This window comes from Babylonia areolata, chromosome 18 (genome assembly GCF_041734735.1).
Source record: "Babylonia areolata isolate BAREFJ2019XMU chromosome 18, ASM4173473v1, whole genome shotgun sequence".
NCBI classification, from domain to species: Eukaryota; Metazoa; Mollusca; class Gastropoda; order Neogastropoda; family Buccinidae; genus Babylonia; species Babylonia areolata.
This window is the reverse complement of record NC_134893.1, coordinates 32,055,706-32,073,123: the sequence shown is the minus strand read 5'-3', so window position 1 is coordinate 32,073,123 and position 17,418 is coordinate 32,055,706. Positions and strand designations below refer to the sequence as shown.

The following is a 17,418-nucleotide window of genomic DNA, read 5'->3' as shown; positions in this document are numbered from 1 at the left end:
GCATCTCTGGTGAAACTGCTCAAGATGATGAATGTGACGGCGATACATCGTCCATGTTTCACAGCAGTACAACAAGGTGGTCAGCACAACAGCTCTGTAGGTTTTCATCTTGTTGCTGAGCCTGATGCCTTTGTTGTTCCACAGCCTGTTGTTGAGTCTGCCAAAGGCAGAGCTGGCCTTGGCGATGCACAGCGTCACTTCTGCATCAAGGGCTCCGTTGCTGCATAGGGTGCTGCCCAGGTAGCAAAATTTGTCGACTGACTTGATCACTGTGTCATTGATCTTGATTGCAGGTGGGGGGGAGTCACTGGCGTTCTGTGAGCTAGCCGGTTGGTATATGGACTCAGTCTTGCTGAGGCTGATGGTGAGTCCAAAGCACCTGCAGGAGGTTGAGAACCTGTCCATAATGAACTGCATGTCCTCATGGGTGGGTGCAGCAAGCGCACAGTCATCAGTGAAGAGGAACTCTCTCATCAGTGCCTCAAACACCCAGGACCTGGCATGAAGTCGTCTCAAGTTGAAAAGTTTGCCATCTGTGTGAAACTGAATGTAGATGCCCCGGTCACAGTCTTGGAAGGCGTCAATCAGCATGGCAGAGAAGAGAATGGAGAACAGTGTGGGTGCCAAGACGTAGCCCTGCTTCACTCCATTCACCACAGGGAACGGATCCGACATGTCAGTATTTTCCTGTACTCTCGTCTGCATGCCATCATGGAAAGACGCAATCAGCTGGATTAGGCTCTCTGGGCAGCCGAACTTTAGGAGGATCTTCCACAGACCATTGCGATTCACCATGTCAGAGGCCGTAGTCAGGTCTACAAAGACCATGTGGAGCTCCTTGTTCTGCTCATGGCACTTCTCTTGCATCTGGCATACAGCAAACACCATGTCACATGTTCCCCTGCCCGAGCGGAAGCCACACTGTGTTTCAGGGATGACTGTGTTGGAGACATGTTCAACCAGTCTGTTCAGTATGATGCGGGCAAAGATCTTGCCGGCGATACAGAGAAGAGAGATTCCATGGTGGTTATCGCAGGATGTTTTGTCTCCCTTCCGTTTGTAAATGTGGACAATAGAAGCATCCTTGAAATCCTGGGGGACCTCCCCTCTCTCCCAGATAGACTGGAACAGGGCGGTCAGCTTGTCTGTCAGCACCTCGCCTCCATACTTGTAAATGTCAGCCTGGATTCCATCCGCTCCTGGTGCTTTTCCTGACGTAGTCAGCTTCAGGGCCTTCTGGGTCTCGACCTTGGTGGGAGGGGCAGCTAGCAAGTCATTGACTGGTAGCTGTGGGAGGGCTGCAGTTGCTTCGTCAGATACAGACGAGTCCCTGTTGAGGAGGGTGTTGAAGTGCTCTGCCCAGCGGGCAAGGATATCTTTCTTATCTGTCAGGAGGGTGGTCTGGTCCGAGGCTCGGACAGGGGTTGATCCTGTGACTCTCGGCCCATACACAGCTCGGAGGCCATCATGGAAGGTCTTCATGTCGTGAGCATCAGCAGCGGACTGAAGCTCTTCGGATTTTCTATCCCACCAGGTGTTCTTCATCTCACGCAGCCTTTTCTGTACCAGTTGCTTGGTTTGCAAGAACTGGTTCTTCCTCTGGCAATCTTTATCGGAAATGTGATCCTGATGCCATATATACAGTGTGTTCAGGAGCTTGGAGATTCCAGAGTCGTTCTTGTCAAACCAGTCTTTGTGGCTCCTCTGTACAAAGCCGAGTGTGTCAGCTGCTGCTGTGTGCACAGCATCTCTAAAGGTGCTCCATACCTCTTCTACATCAGTCGATGCAGGAATTTCTTGGAGAGCTACTTGGATTTGCTGCTGCAGCACGTCCTTGGTGATAGGGAGGCGGTGGATGTTCAGCTTCCTAGGGGGTTTCTGCCTGGCTGGTTGGAGCTTGTGTGCAAGTCTGATGTTCATCTTGCTGCGTAGCAGGCAGTGGTCCGACCAACAGACTGCTCCTCTCATGCAGTGTGTAAAGGAAACATCACCTCTGTCCCTCTGCCGGACAATCACATAGTCCAGCATGTGCCATTGCTTGGAGCAGGGGTGCATCCATGTGTTCTTGTACTTGTCCGCTTGTTGGAAGAGGGTGATGGTGATGGTCAGTCCATGCTGCGCACAGAGCAAGAGCAAAAGCAGTCTGTTGGAGTTGCACTTGCCAGTGCCGTGCTGTCCTAGGACTTTTGGCCATAAGGAGAAGTCCACGCCGACACGGGCATTGAAATCCCCAAGGATGATCAGCCTGTCCTTTCTGTCTACTGCTGAAATGGAGCGGCTGAGCTCCTCATAGAAAGCTTCTTTGATGTCATCAGGGTTGGTCATCGTCGGGGCATAGCAGCTGATGACTGTGGGGAAGCGATCCTTGGACAGCTTCAAACGCAGGGTCATCAGCCTGTCGTTTATCCCACGTGGAAGGCTGTCCAGCTGTCGTGCAAGTTTGGTTTGTATGGCAAAACCCACGCCTGAGGTTCTTGGGGTGCCATCTGGCTTCCCAATGCAGTAGAAGGTGTAGCCCCCTCCAACTTCCTCCAGCTGGGTTTCACCCGCAAACCTGGTTTCACTCAGGGCTGCTATGTCCACCTGGTAGCGATCAAGCATTTTAGCAATGAGCGCTGTGCATCTTTCTGGTCTGTCGTCTCTGTCTAAGAGGGTGCAAACATTCCAGGCACCCAGAGTCAGGGCATGACTCCTGGTTCTTTTCTTTTGTTGTTTTCGACCGCTATGCTGGATGTCCAAGTAGGTGCGGTTTCCTGCTAGGTACTAGGTGAGGCAGGCTTTTTGGGGGGATCCTTTTATCTCCCCTTCCTCATGTGGGGAGAGCAGTGCTGTCCCTAAAAAGGGCTGCTCTGACACTGTGGGAGGATACAGGCGCTGCATCTGTCCCAGTCTACGGCGGACGACCATCACCCCACAGCCGCCTGCGTGCAGAGTCATGACTAGGAACTGCCAGCAGCATCCTCTGCCTGTCCCCGTTACCACTTCTCCATCGCCACAGGGCTTGGGAAAGCTGGGTGTTGAAGGGCTAGCTCATCGTTCTGACATTAGCCTGATTGCCTGACCAGCACAGGTGACTTCTTTTAGTGAGGAGGAGTTGTGCAGTCCCTTCCCCACTCTCTTGCCTACCGACGCTCACAGTCCCACAGGTGCAGATACTGCCACATGTAGGACGGCTTTGGCAGGTGCAGGTTTTTTCTTCGGAGCTCCGTCTCCTAGGGGGACTTCCAGCCAAGGATAAGAGCTCCCCCTGCCCTTTGGTCATCCTCTTCCGCCTTCACAGCCGTTGGGAAAGGTTTCTTCCTCCGCCTGGTCCATTGCTGGGAGACTTCACATGCGGCAGGTAGTACTGGGTTACATTGTACCAGTAGTAAGGGCTATGCCCCTGACCTGACATTAACTTCACTACACTGTATATATCTTCTGACATATTAGAAAGCGTTGACAAACTCTTGCGTGCATGCATGCACATGCATCAATACACTTTTATTCATTTATTCAGTCTGTACAAGTTTCTGAAGAAAAAGAGCTATAAAAACCATAATGATTTTTTGAATATACAATACTTTTCTCAGCATTTTAATCAAGAGAGCGCAGGTGGTGGTGGTTGTATTCTTTTAATGAATCTGACTGCCAAGTGAATATGATATAGTTATTCATTTTTGACTCATTTGTGTAAACAAAGTGATTCTATGTTTTAACCCAGTGTTTGGTTGTCTGTGTGTGTGTGTCTGTGTGTCCATGGTAAACATTAACATTGCCATTTTATCTGGAAATACGTTGTCTGCCAATTCCAAATTTGGCTTGAACTTAGTATGAAAAAAATCTTCACAGTCATACCAATAACAGCTTGTAAGTCTCACAAATTAAGCTGTATTTCCGAATCATTAAGGGTTTATTTCATTGAGATTTGTTCCGAAATCCGAAAATTTATAAAACCAGCTTCCCACTGAGTTACGCCTACTAGAAGGTAGGTTGTGTTCGAAGACGATGACCTTGTTTTCCTTGTTCACAATTAAAAGGAAAGAAATACAAATTCTGGACAGAACACATAGAAAATACACCATCGACTTGTTTACTGCATATAAATATTCTCTAAAGTGGACACTGAATTAACTGGAATGAAGATAAAAGAAAAATTGAATCAATTGAATCAATTGATGGGCGCATTAGCCGAGTGGTTAAAGCGTTGGACTGTCAATCTGAGAGTCCCGGGTTCGAATCACGGTGACGGCACCTGGTGGGTGAAGGGTGGAGATTTTTACGATCTCCCAGGTCAACATATGTGTAGACCTGCTAGTGCCTGAACCCCCTTCGTGTGTACACGCAAGCAGAAGATCAAATACGCACGTTAAAGATCCTGTAATCCATGTCAGCGTTCGGTGGGTTATGGAAACAAGAACATACCAGCATGCACACCCCCGAAAACGGAGTATGGCTGCCTACATGGCGGGGTAAAAACGGTCATACACGTAAAAGCCCACTCGTGTGCATACGAGTGAACGTGGGAGTTGCAGCTCACGAACGCAGAAGAAGAAGAAGAAGAATCAATTGTTTCTTTCAGCCCGTTGTCAGCTGCTTCGTCAGAGCAGATCTAGAGATCTACCATGTGTTGTGGTGTGCTTGAAGTGATGGCAATGTCTCCTTTACCTTTGAAATACAAGAATAATCAAGATATAATAAAACAAAAACAAAAAACCATGATTTAAGCGGCGTTATTACGTCCACTACAATCACATCTGTTTATCGCACGAAGAAGAAAATGTTGATATTGTTTTGAGTATTAAATTTAGTCAAATGACGTCAGATGCACCGCAGCAGTGGGGATTAGTCTGCTTGCTTCGGAACTGAACATGCATGGTTCAAGCCTGCTTGCATGCCTTCTTATATATCATATTTGATATAGAGCACTTTTCAACGATTTTTTCAATCTCTTTTTTTTTCTCCTCATGATTCCTTTACTGGATAAAGCGTGAAGCACAAGTGAGTCTTGAAGGCTTTGCCTCTTGTTTTTTTTATTTGATTGATGTTATATCATTGATATTGCAGTGCTTCACATTATGTCTGCACTTGACCAGTCATGACCCATTGCATGTTTTGTAATCCCTGTGTATAAACTGTGAAACATCAAACTTTCAGAAGAAAGACAAAGATGCCATCAGTGCTGACGGTTTGGACGAGTCGTTTGAGCCATGGTCCACAAAGAAAACGAGCATTCTGGCCAAGTTCACCACGTCTGAAAAGCTGTCCATCACCACCAGTTTCCTGTCTGCTTCAGACAAAGAGAAAGGTGTGGAAACTGCTTCGTTACTGTGTCATTTACAGTCATTTGAATAAATACTTGTGCAGAATCATTGAAGAGATGGCATTTTAGCCGTACGTGTTAGTCCCCTTTCAAGCAGTTTTTCAGGCAAAGTTTCAAGGTCAGTTGCCAGTTGAAAACGTGTGACCTCAAAAATTGATTGGTGATTCTGCAGGTGAAAGGTTTCATTTTCCTTAAGGAAAAAAATGTTGTGTTTGAATAGTGTTTAGTGGGATGGTAATGATAAGATACGGTTGTTTTGGATTTCCCAGTTGTGTTTTTTTATGCGGAGAATCATGTTGGGATTTGTTATCAACTCTGATGATGAGTCTTTAGATTGTTATTTATTGAGCATTGTCATAATGAAGAAGAAAACTGTTGTGTGTTTATGATATTCTGTGGACAGTTGTAATCAAGACCCAGCAGCATCCCACCACTGTGACTGACAAAGTCCGGAATCGTCTGGAACAGCTGGATGACTTTGAAGAGGTACTTTTATTGAGAACTGGATTTTGTATAATTGTACTGACACTACAGTGTGTGTGTGTGTGTGTGTGTGTGTGTCCCTGCCTGATCAGCCATGCAAGCCAGCCGGAGATAAGCTTGGTGGGAAAATAATGGGAGTATGGTAATCAGATCCCATTTTTTTCAAAACTTATGTCTTGTAAGAGTGGAAGATTTCTAAAACGAAAAAATAAAAAAATACATCTCCTGCTTGCAAATTCATTCATGACTTCAATATGTATTATGTAATCATGCCACTTAATTGTTCTCGATGTTTTGTTTGCCTTTTCATTCTCTTTGTTTTGGTGGTGGCTTTGTTTTTCATGAACTTGTTTCTTTTCTGGAACGAAACTTGACCTTGAAAAAAACCAACTGTTCAGTTGTGGATGATGCCCTCAGGGTTCAGTGAAGGAGATGATGAACCTGAGCCAGCAGGACTACGTGAAGCGGATAGAGGAACTCAACCAGGCCCTCATCAGCGCCTGGGAGAACGACCAGCGAGTCAAGTCTCTCAAAATTGCTATACAGGTCTGCTGTTCTTTTGCTCACTGTTGTCATGCAGCTCTGTTTTCCTTCTTCAGTTTTAGCCTATAGATACATTTCCCTTTTTTTTTTCTTTTTTTTTTTTAAGTCTTTGTTTTTTCTCTTGCTCGCTTCTTATTTGTGCTTCTTTTAAGAAGTCCGGTCAGTCAACAGTTATATTATCATATCACTCTGTAATCAAACTTAGAATTAAAGATAGTTTCTTGGTCTGTTCCAACAAACCAAATTTATGTCTAAAACAATCTGCCAGGTGTCCTCTTCAGTTGGCATGAGTTCTTGTCCTGAATATGCTCAGTGCAGTTGGAAATTTAAAGAAAAGGTTTATCAGCTAAAGATAATTGATGATTGACACAAATAGAAAAACCTGTGTTGAAGATAATGGACAGAAAAGATTTTGAGGTTCAGATAAAAGAAAGATTTATATCAGCTGCATTTTTCATTGTTGTTGTTTCTTTTATTTACTCTGTGTGTGTGTGTGTGTGTGTGCATGCATGCATACATGCGTCCATATGTGTGTGTGCATTTATATCTTGTGCAGTGTTCCAAGTTGCTGGCAGACACATCTGTCATCCAGTTTTACCCCAGCAAGTTTGTGCTTGTGACAGAAATCCTGGACACTTTTGGTACAGTTGCTTCTTTACCATTTGCTGCAAATATCATTGTCAGTGTTTATATAATAGAGTTTGTACATGTGAAGTAGCTAGCTATGCTTTTGTAAATATCTGAAAAAGTGTAAATGTGCTTGTGAATGCAACTGTGTGTGTGTTAGAATTGTCAATGTAGCTAATGAGTGTGTATGGTTCCGTGAATGAGTTGGCTTGAGTCTGGCATGTATGTGCATGGGAAAACATGTGAACGCAGAAGCCTGACACCATTGTATACACTTTGTACGGTTTCTCAGTCACAGCCCAAGTTTACCCGCAAATATGTTGTGTACAAAGCATATTCCAGCACTTTGAGCATGGTATGACCGTCCTCGATGATGATCTCTATGTTCAGGTCGCCTTGTTTATGACCGCTTGCTGGAGAAGGCACAGTACATTCCCGCAGGGAGCACACGGCCTGTACGTCTTCCAGGTCAGTTTGGACAATACAGTATAATACAGTACAGTACAATACAATACAAAACAATTCAACATAACACAACACAGTACAGTACAATACAATACAAAACAATACAATACAATACAATACAATTCAACACAATTCAATGCATTTTTATTTATCCTATTTGAAATTATGTTGACTTAATCATGTCAGCTTAGTTATGTCATCTGATTATGTTCTAATTTCTTTTTTTTTCCTTTTTAAATTTTTTTTTTCTTATTAATGAATTGTTTGTTTATCTATGTATTTTACTTCTCATAGATTGAGACATATCCAGTTTTGACTGGCTGGATGAAAAGGTGGGGTGATGATACTTTGGCAGTCTAAGTGCATTTAACAGTACATGTGGTTAGAATTGAGACTCAAAACTATAATTTTGATAATGTTGAGATACAGTCGCACTAAGATATTATTTTAGAAAACGGTGCAGCATCACTCACACACCTCACACCACCACCCCACCCCCACCCCCTCCCACACACACACACACATTGATGTACACACACACACACACACACACACACACACACACACACACACACACAGATGGCCTTGGGGAGAGGGTTCTGTAGTTTAAGCTATTCTTTGTACATTTATGTTTTAAGATTATATTTGAAAGATATGATTATTTAATTCCAGCACTTTTATGTTAAAGACAGCCAAAGTTGGTACATAAAGTTGCTACATAATCACATCTCGTGCATACAACATGATACATGTGACGAGTGCATGATATTCTGCTGTATCAAATCATATGTGTACAATATTGTGTTAATGATCAGCGCACATCATGTTTTCAGCAAACTTCACACCCGCTGATGTGCCAGAGTCAGCGAAGGAAACCTGCAGAAACTGGTTCTTCAAAATTGCCTCCATCCGAGAGCTGATTCCACGGTTGTATGTGGAGTGTGCAATTCTCAAGTCCTACAGCTTCCTGGACTCTCGGTAGGCTTGGGTGGATGTTACCATTTGTATTGTTTTCTTCCTTTGTACAGACTGTTTCTCATGCATGATAAGAAAGAAAATGATTTTAAGCAAGGATTTCAGTTGAGCTTTAGAAATAATAAAATTTTGCCATGCTCTGTTTTTTTTTTAACAGACCAGTTTTCTTCTATATCAAGTCGCATACTTTCTCACTTCTGTGCTTGAGGTAGTTGAAATGACTTTGAAATGAAACTGATACTTTGTGACAGCCAATGAGAATGAGCTGTAGCTATGGGTGTGGTTTTACATTCATGGGCAGCATTGCCCCACATACAACTGTAGCTATAGATGTGGTTTTACATTCATGGGCAGCATTGCCCCACATACAACTGTAGCTATGGGTGTGGTTTTACATTCATGACCCATTTTTACTCCCACCAAAAGGTAGCTGTACTCTGTTTTGGGAGATGCAGGGGATTAGGTTATCTCTTTCTTTGAAGTTGACTGAGTGAGTTTCTTTTGTGTGTGTGTGTGTTGGGGAAGGGCTGGGAGTATGTGCATGCATGTTTGTATGTGTATCTGAGAGAGTGTTAAGTTATCAAAGTACTTGATGTATTTATTTTATGGTTGTGAAGTTTCTTGACTTTCTGCACTTTGCAGGCAACAGCCCAGAAATTATATTAGAAGATGATTTGCTTTTTTGGCCAGTCATATACTTATCATATATTAATTGTGTGTGTGTGTCCTCAGGGAGTATGAAGCAGCACTGGAACGCATTGCCCTGATGACCCGTGGTATTGGTGACCCTTTGGTCGCTGTGTACGCAAGATGCTACTTAGCAAGGGTGATGTATTTATTCTATAACTTTATTCTTTGTCATTCTCTCATTTTTGTTCTTCTTTTTTTTTCTTTTTTTTTTCTTCTGTTTTTTTCTCTTGCTGCCCCATTGTCTGCATGTTTTACTGACGTTGCTCCCATGCTGTACATCCTGAGTCCCCCATACACAGCAACATCTGGGTTTGTCTGCCACACTTTCAGTGCTGAGAGTCCACAAGGGAACTACCAATAAATAATAGTTCATCAGAGGGCTACACACCAGAGGAGACACTACACTGCTGCCAGGTTACTTTCAGTATTACTTGTTCTGATTCAGCATTGACAGGACACCTCCTATTGAGCTCCCTAGTGACAACAACAATCACTTAGTCACACAGCTAGACCGAGTGAGTATCTCCTTGAGATAGTAATACTGTCCATGATGGCCTACAGGTAATGCGTTCGCCTAGGAAGCGAGAAAATCTGAGCGTGCTGGTTCAAATCACAGCTCAGCTGCCGATATTTTCTCCCCCTCCACTAGACCTTGAGTGGTGGTCTGGACGCTAGTCATTCCATTCGGATGAGACGATAAACCTAGGTCCCAAGTGCAGCGTGCACATAGCGCACGTAAAAGAACCCATGGCAACAAAAGGGTTGTTTGTGGCAAAATTCTGTAGAAAAATCCACTTCGACAGGAAAAACAAATAAAACTGCAAGCAGGAAAAAATACAAAAATATGGGTGGTGCTGTCTTGTAGCAATGTGCTCTCCCTGGGGAGAGCAGCCCGAATTTCACACAGAGAAATCTGTTGTGATAAAAAAGAGAAATACAAATACAGTTATGGAATATCTGACTAATATTCTGCTGAGTTTCTGAGAGGGCTGTGTGCAAAGAAATCAACTGATTAACAGATCCATGAATTTGCTCTTTTTATTCAAGAATAACAGATAGGTCAGTCAGGTTTTAATGGTACTAATATATTTATGATTTGTCTTTCATTTCAGGTGGGCATCCACGTGGCACCAAGCAAAAGGGACCATCTGCTTCCATGCTTCAATGACTTCTTATGCAGCTTCATACAGGTACCTCTTGCTTTTGGTAAATTGTATAAAGAAGGTTAGATTTGTTTATGCATATTTTTAGATAAGTAGTGTGATGTATGAAACAACAAAACTGAAGTGTCAGAATTTGTGATGGCATGGAATATTTCTGGCGTGATCAAGTTGGAAGTGGGCATAGAAAAAAACACAATGATTCAGCATAAAGCCTTCATTTCAAGGTCTTCTGTACTGTGAAGCTGATAACATGTACTCTATATACCTTGGAGCATTGTTTGATTTTTTTTTCTGAGATTGGTGATTTTATGGGAAAGTTACAAAAGTTTTGGGAGTTAAAGGGTTAACAACATGTTAGGAATGTGTTACTGCAGAAAGGTTTCCCCAAAACTGTTGGTAACAGAGAGCATAACAGGACTGTAACATGTTAGGAATGTGCTTCTGCTGAAGGTATGTGCTACTGCTAAAGGTACTGCAGAAGGTATGTGCTACTGCTAAAGGTATGTGCTACTGATAAAGGTATGAGGTATGTGCTACTGCTAAAGGTACTGCAGAAGGTATGTGCTACTGCAGAAGGTATGTGCTACTGCTAAAGGTATGAGGTATGTGCTACTGCTAAAGGTACTGCAGAAGGTATGTGCTACTGCAGAAGGTATGTGCTACTGCTAAAGGTACTGCAGAAGGTATGTGCTACTGCAGAAGGTATGTGCTACTGCTAATGGTATGCGCTACTGCTAAAGGTGTGTGCTACTGCAGAAGGTATGTGCTACTGCTAAAGGTACTGCAGAAGGTATGTGCTGCAGAAGTTATGCGCTACTGCTAATGGTATGCGCTACTGCTAAAGGTGTGTGCTACTGCAGAAGGTATGTGCTACTGCTAAAGGTACTGCAGAAGGTATGTGCTACTGCTAAAGGTATGTGCTACTGCTAAAGGTACTGCAGAAGGTATGTGCTTTTGCAGAAGGTATGTGCTACTGCAGGTGTGTGCTACTGCAGAGGTGTGTGCTACTGCAGAGGTGTGTGCTACTGCAGATGGAATATAACAGGACTATACTGCAGAAAATATATGCTTCAGCAGAAGGTGTGCTGTGCTACTACTAAAGGTATGCGCTACTGCAGAAGTGTTCCCCAACAACCATTGGTAACAGAGAGCACGTCAGGACTCTGTGACTGCCCTGCAGGTTCAAGGGGACAACGTGCAGAACACCCTGGCCATGCAGAAGATGGAGATGCCCCACTACCTGACGCTGTTCTCCCCGGCCCTGGACTGGATTCTCCAGTGCCTGGCGCACAGGGCCTCGGACTCCGTACTCAACTCCACCCTGGACAAGTGCAGGCAGCAGTGCAACAAGTGAGTCCTGGGTTTGTTTGGGGGGTGGGGTTTTCTTCTTCTTGTTGTATTGTATTGTATTGTATTACATTTTGTCCTGGAGACACAATGCAGAAAGGCCTCCAAGTTCAGAGAAAAAGAAATGTGTAAATGTTTGGTTTTGCATGCGCATGTGTTTGTATGCATGTGTGCGTACATTTCTTTCTGAAAGGTTTTTGGGTGTTTTGCGCATTATTCACTGGTGGCATTTGTGGTTGGGTGAGCTTGCTGTAGTCTGATTTCAGTAATGGTTTAAATATGTTGGTGATTTTTTATCGTCGCCTGTATCTTTTACCACTCACTCTCATTTTTGCTCTTTATCCTTCTCTCCACTCTTTCTTCATTGTCTCTCCCTCTCCCTCTTTACCCATTGTCTCTGTCTTTGTCTCTCTCTTCTTCTTCTCCCAATCGAGCTACATAATTATGTGACCTGGTTGGAGACATAATTTGACAACAAACAAGAACGCCAAAGAATCGACAGACAGGCAGAAAATGCGAAAAAAACTTAGCCGTATGAAGAGCACAGGAACAGGAGTCATGATGGCTGCCGGAAAAAGAGGGTGCTAGCCAGCGGGACAAAGGGGAGGTTACCTACTTCCGGGAGGTTATCGGCCGTAGTTTCGTTTTCTCCGCATAGGCGGATAGTAGTTTGCACAGGACAGGAATGTCAGACCCCTGCCGGAGTCTGCACTAGTTGGGTCACGGTAAGTATGTTATTTAAACGTAATTTTAGATAGAAAATTTCCTTTCAAAGCTTCACCTCATGCTGTAGTGTGTTCCATACCTCATGTGCCATTCATTTCATTTTGGTTGAAGCTGCAGGCCAGAGTCACTGAAATTTACTATTCCTTGCATTGGCCAGTCTGGCCATCATCGCAACGGACTTGGGAGAGCACATGTTTTTTTGTTTTGTTTTGTTTTGTTTTTTTAAGCTGTTTCTATTAGTGATGGAAGACAGCAGCTGGCAGAGATGTTTAGATGGCCACCATAACTGCTGTTGTTGTTGCTGTTGACTGAAGGTGTGAAGGTGTGGTTTATGTACAGTGCCTTGCTGCTGAACTCCATCATGTCGGCGTTCCACCCCCAGTTTATCGCCACCAGAGCCACCTTCTTCACTGAGATGATCCGTGAGTGTGAAGACACAGGCTTCCCTAAGGTCAGTGGCTAATTCACCTGTTTGGGTGGTGGTGTTTTTTTGTTGTTGTTTTTTGTGGACTCAGTTGCATGTGAGTCAACGAACCACGTTTTCATTCTTTTCGTCGTACACTAGAAAAGGATTGTCTGCTGGACAATATTTACACACGCAAGCATGCACACACACACACACACACACACATGCAAACTATTTAATGAAGATTTTAAACACACCAATCCAAACTCACACTCTCTCACACACACACACACACACACACACACACAAACTATTTAATGAAGATTTTAAACACACCAGTCCAAACTCACACACTCTCTCACACACACACACACGCACACACACACACACACACACACACACACACACACACACACAACACACACACTTATTCTCTCTTTCTCTCTCTCACACTCTTTCTTTCACTCTCACACACACTGTCTGACAGAACAACAGCATACCAATAAAACCAAAACCAGAAACACCGTTATGCTGATGTGAAGACAACATGAAACATGAAGACACTTAGCACATACAGAAGAACCCATGGCAACAAGAAAGTTGTCCATGGATCACTCTGATATACATATGTGTTTGCGTGTATGAGACTGAAGCCTGACTGAATGACACGGGAAACGAATAATGGACCCCGAAAGGCAGCTAGCTGTCAGTCAGCTCTACACATACAGGCAGCCTGTTGTGCAAGTGACACTGTGTGTGTAAAGCACTTTGGACTTGGTCTGTGCACTATATAAGCATCCATATATTTGATTTTGATTTGATTTGATATGGATATTTATATAGCGCCTATTCTCGGTTGGAGACCAAGCTCTAAGTGCTTTACAGACACAACAGGCTACCTACCTGGGCAGAGCCGACTGACGGCTGCCACTGGGCGCTCATCATTCATTCTTTGTGTCCTTCAATCAGATTTCAGGCATGAACACATACACACTCGAATAGACATGTAACATTTTACGTGTTTGACTGTTTTATTTATTTACCCTGCCATGTAGGCAGCCATACTCCTTTTTTGGGGATGTACATGCTGGGTATGTTCTTGTTTCCACTGAACGCTGACATGGAAAACAGGATCTTTAACATGTGTATCTGATCTTCTGTGTGTGTATACACACGAGGGGGATTCAGGTCTGCACATATGTCGAAAAATCTCCACGCTTTACCCACCAGGTGCTGTTACCAGGATTCGAACCTGGGACTCTCAGATTTAAAGTGCAATGTTTTTACCACTCAGCTATTATGCCTGTCAATACTACGACATGAACCAGTTCCTGTGTTGTGTGCAGCATGTGCTGCAGCAGTCCCTGGGCCGCTGTCTGGTGCTGGCTGACCCTCCAGAGGATCAGAAGCTGGCCGTCCTCAACGAAGTCTGGAAGTCTGTCATGAAACTGAAGAATCCTGCAGTGAGTTGACTGCCTCTCCTGCGAGGTGTAAATGTCAGTGGTCCAGTTGCCTTTTACGGCCATCAGGGTAGTGAATTCATATCCACTGTGTCTATGGCTTGGACATAATAAGATATCCACTGTGCCTATGGCTTGGGCATAATAAGATATCCACTGTGTCTATGGCTTGGGCATAATAAGATATCCACTGTGTCTATGGCTTAGACATAATAAGATATCCACTGTGTCTATGGCTTGGGCATAATAAGATATCCACTGTGTCTATGGCTTGGGCATAATAAGATATCCACTGTGTCTATGGCTTGGGCATAATAAGATATCCACTGTGTCTATGGCTTAGGCATAATAAGGTGGAGCCCAGTCCTCTCTTTCTGCCATTTTAACCTTCTCCACCCAAAGTCAGGTACCCATTCACACCTGGGTGGAGTGAGGAAAATCACAGTGAAGTGCCTTTCACAAGGACTCAACACTGCTGAAGTGGGGCCCCGAACTCTGATCCCCAGTGAGCACTGGATCAGAAGTCCCAGCACCTGACTGACACAGCCACAGCGCCTAGTTGTGTTAGCCGCATACATATTTGGTAGACCAAGTGTGAAATGACTGCTTCTTGTATTGGCCTTGTACGTCTTTGTCACAAGTTGGGACTGATCCATGTATACTTCACCACTTCTTCTGTTGAAAACAAAAAGAAGCAGGCGGCTGACCTTTGCATAAACCCAATGCGCTGATCAGGCCTGGAGGTGTGAGGTGACTGCTTTTTGTGTTGGCCCGGTACATAGTTGTCAGTACAGCTGTGAACTGGTCACTTCATGTGTTGGCCCGGTACATAGTTGTCAGTACAGCTGTGAACTGGTCACTTCATGTGTCAGCGCAGTACATAGTTGTCAGTACAGCTGTGAACTGGTCACTTCATGTGTCAGCACAGTACATAGTTGTCAGTACAGCTGTGAACTGGGCACTTCATGTTGTGGCCCAGTACATAGTTGTCAGTACAGCTGTGAACTAGTCACTTCATGTGTCAGCACAGTACATAGTTGTCAGTACAGCTGTGAACTGGTCACTTCATGTGTCAGCACAGTACATAGTTGTCAGTACAGCTGTGAACTGGTCACTTCATGTGTCAGCACAGTACATAGTTGTCAGTACAGCTGTGAACTGGTCAATTCATGTGTCAGCACAGTACATAGTTGTCAGTACAGCTGTGAACTGGTCACTTCATGTGTCAGCACAGTACATAGTTGTCAGTACAGCTGTGAACTGGACACTTCATGTGTTGGCCCGGTACATAGTTGTCAGTACAGCTGTGAACTGGTCAATTCATGTGTCAGCGCAGTACATAGTTGTCAGTACAGCTGTGAACTGGTCACTTCATGTGTCAGCACAGTACATAGTTGTCAGTACAGCTGTGAACTGGGCACTTCATGTGTCAGCGCAGTACATAGTTGTCAGTACAGCTGTGAACTGGGCACTTCATGTGTTGGCCCGGTACATAGTTGTCAGTACAGCTGTGAACTGGTCACTTCATGTGTCAGCACAGTACATAGTTGTCAGTACAGCTGTGAACTGGTCACTTCATGTGTTGGCCCGGTACATAGTTGTCAGTACAGCTGTGAACTGGTCACTTCATGTGTCAGCACAGTACATAGTTGTCAGTACAGCTGTGAACTGGTCACTTCATGTGTCAGCACAGTACATAGTTGTCAGTACAGCTGTGAACTGGACACTTCATGTGTTGGCCCGGTACATAGTTGTCAGTACAGCTGTGAACTGGTCAATTCATGTGTCAGCGCAGTACATAGTTGTCAGTACAGCTGTGAACTGGTCACTTCATGTGTCAGCACAGTACATAGTTGTCAGTACAGCTGTGAACTGGTCACTTCATGTGTCAGCACAGTACATAGTTGTCAGTACAGCTGTGAACTGGGCACTTCATGTGTCAGCACAGTACATAGTTGTCAGTACAGCTGTGAACTGGTCACTTCATGTGTCAGCACACTACATAGTTGTCAGTACAGCTGTGAACTGGTCACTTCATGTTGTGGCCCAGTACATAGTTGTCAGTACAGCTGTGAACTGGTCACTTCATGTTTTGGCCCAGTACATAGTCATCAGTCCAGCTGTGAGCCGACTGCTTCTTGTGTTGGACAAGTACAGTTTTTTTCCCCAGTGCAGTTGTGAATTGACTGCTTCTTATATTGACCCAGTTCATATGTGTCAGTCTATGTGTGTTGTGACTGTTTCTTGTACGTATGTGTCAGTCCAGCCATGAGTCAGCTGAATTTTTTAGGTTGCCTCTGTACATATTTGTCATTGTCCTTCGGGAAGAAAACAGGAGTGTTTAATTTTTCCTTGTCATGTTTATATAATGGTTCTAGATCATGTGAGAAATTTAACAACTTCATCACACATACTCACTTTTCAAAAGAAGATGAATTTCCTACTTCCAGTAGAAATTGAAGTGAATTGAATGATGTTGGATTTGTTGTTGTTTTTGTTTTGTTTTGTTTTTTAATTGTATGTTTGTTTGCTTACTTTTAGTCCTGTATCAGTGTTTTCTGGTGATTTCGTTATGAATGTACAAAGTAGTGTTTGATTTCATTTCACAATTGCAAAGAAAATCTGATAAATTGAATTTCGCCTGTCAACTTTGAAGCACAACTGAATTTTGTGATCTAAATGCTTGAAAATCGTTGTATTAAAACTGAAAGAAAACTTAGGAATGGGAAGGTAAGAGGGTAATTGATATAAGCAGGCAAAAACATTGATTTGAATGTACTGCTCACTTTTGATATAGTGGAAGTCTTTTTCTTTTTTTACCATTTTCTAAATTTGAAGTTATGTGTCAGTGTTGTTGTTTTTGTTTTATGTGGTTTGTGACAAGTTATTGTTTCTTGATTTTCAGGACTACATTTCTTGTGCAGAAGTTTGGATTGAGTTTGTTGTGAAACACTTTGGCGTAAGTACTGATTATGTATTCTTCTTTCATGTTCTAGTGGTATATATGTTCATAAATGAATTTCTTGCTCATTAGAAGACATCAAAATATAATCATAAGCAGGACATTGCAAGAATTTTTGTGAATGGGTTCTATTTTAATATTAAAAAAAAATAATAATAGTAAAAGAATAGAATTTTAAAAGTTAAAAAAAGAATATAGGGACTATCTCTATATTTGCAAACTGTATGTGTGTGCAAGAAAAGGAAGTAAGGTAGGGGGCTAATAATCTC

The 17,418-nt window shown here is 43.4% G+C and overlaps 1 protein-coding gene across 1 annotated transcript in view; it reads left to right on the top strand.

Moving 5' to 3' along the window:
* The window catches only part of LOC143292669 (VPS35 endosomal protein-sorting factor-like), a 36,411-nt gene that overhangs the window by 4,708 nt on the left and 14,285 nt on the right, over window positions 1-17,418 (top strand). Inside the window, exons 4-15 of the mRNA XM_076603174.1 lie at window positions 5,137-5,287; window positions 5,706-5,788; window positions 6,203-6,331; window positions 6,885-6,969; window positions 7,346-7,423; window positions 8,254-8,398; window positions 9,128-9,221; window positions 10,198-10,275; window positions 11,429-11,598; window positions 12,661-12,772; window positions 14,074-14,190; window positions 17,093-17,146. Coding sequence (XP_076459289.1) covers window positions 5,137-5,287; window positions 5,706-5,788; window positions 6,203-6,331; window positions 6,885-6,969; window positions 7,346-7,423; window positions 8,254-8,398; window positions 9,128-9,221; window positions 10,198-10,275; window positions 11,429-11,598; window positions 12,661-12,772; window positions 14,074-14,190; window positions 17,093-17,146 — 1,296 coding nt within the window. The remainder of the gene's footprint in view (window positions 1-5,136; window positions 5,288-5,705; window positions 5,789-6,202; window positions 6,332-6,884; window positions 6,970-7,345; window positions 7,424-8,253; window positions 8,399-9,127; window positions 9,222-10,197; window positions 10,276-11,428; window positions 11,599-12,660; window positions 12,773-14,073; window positions 14,191-17,092; window positions 17,147-17,418) is intronic.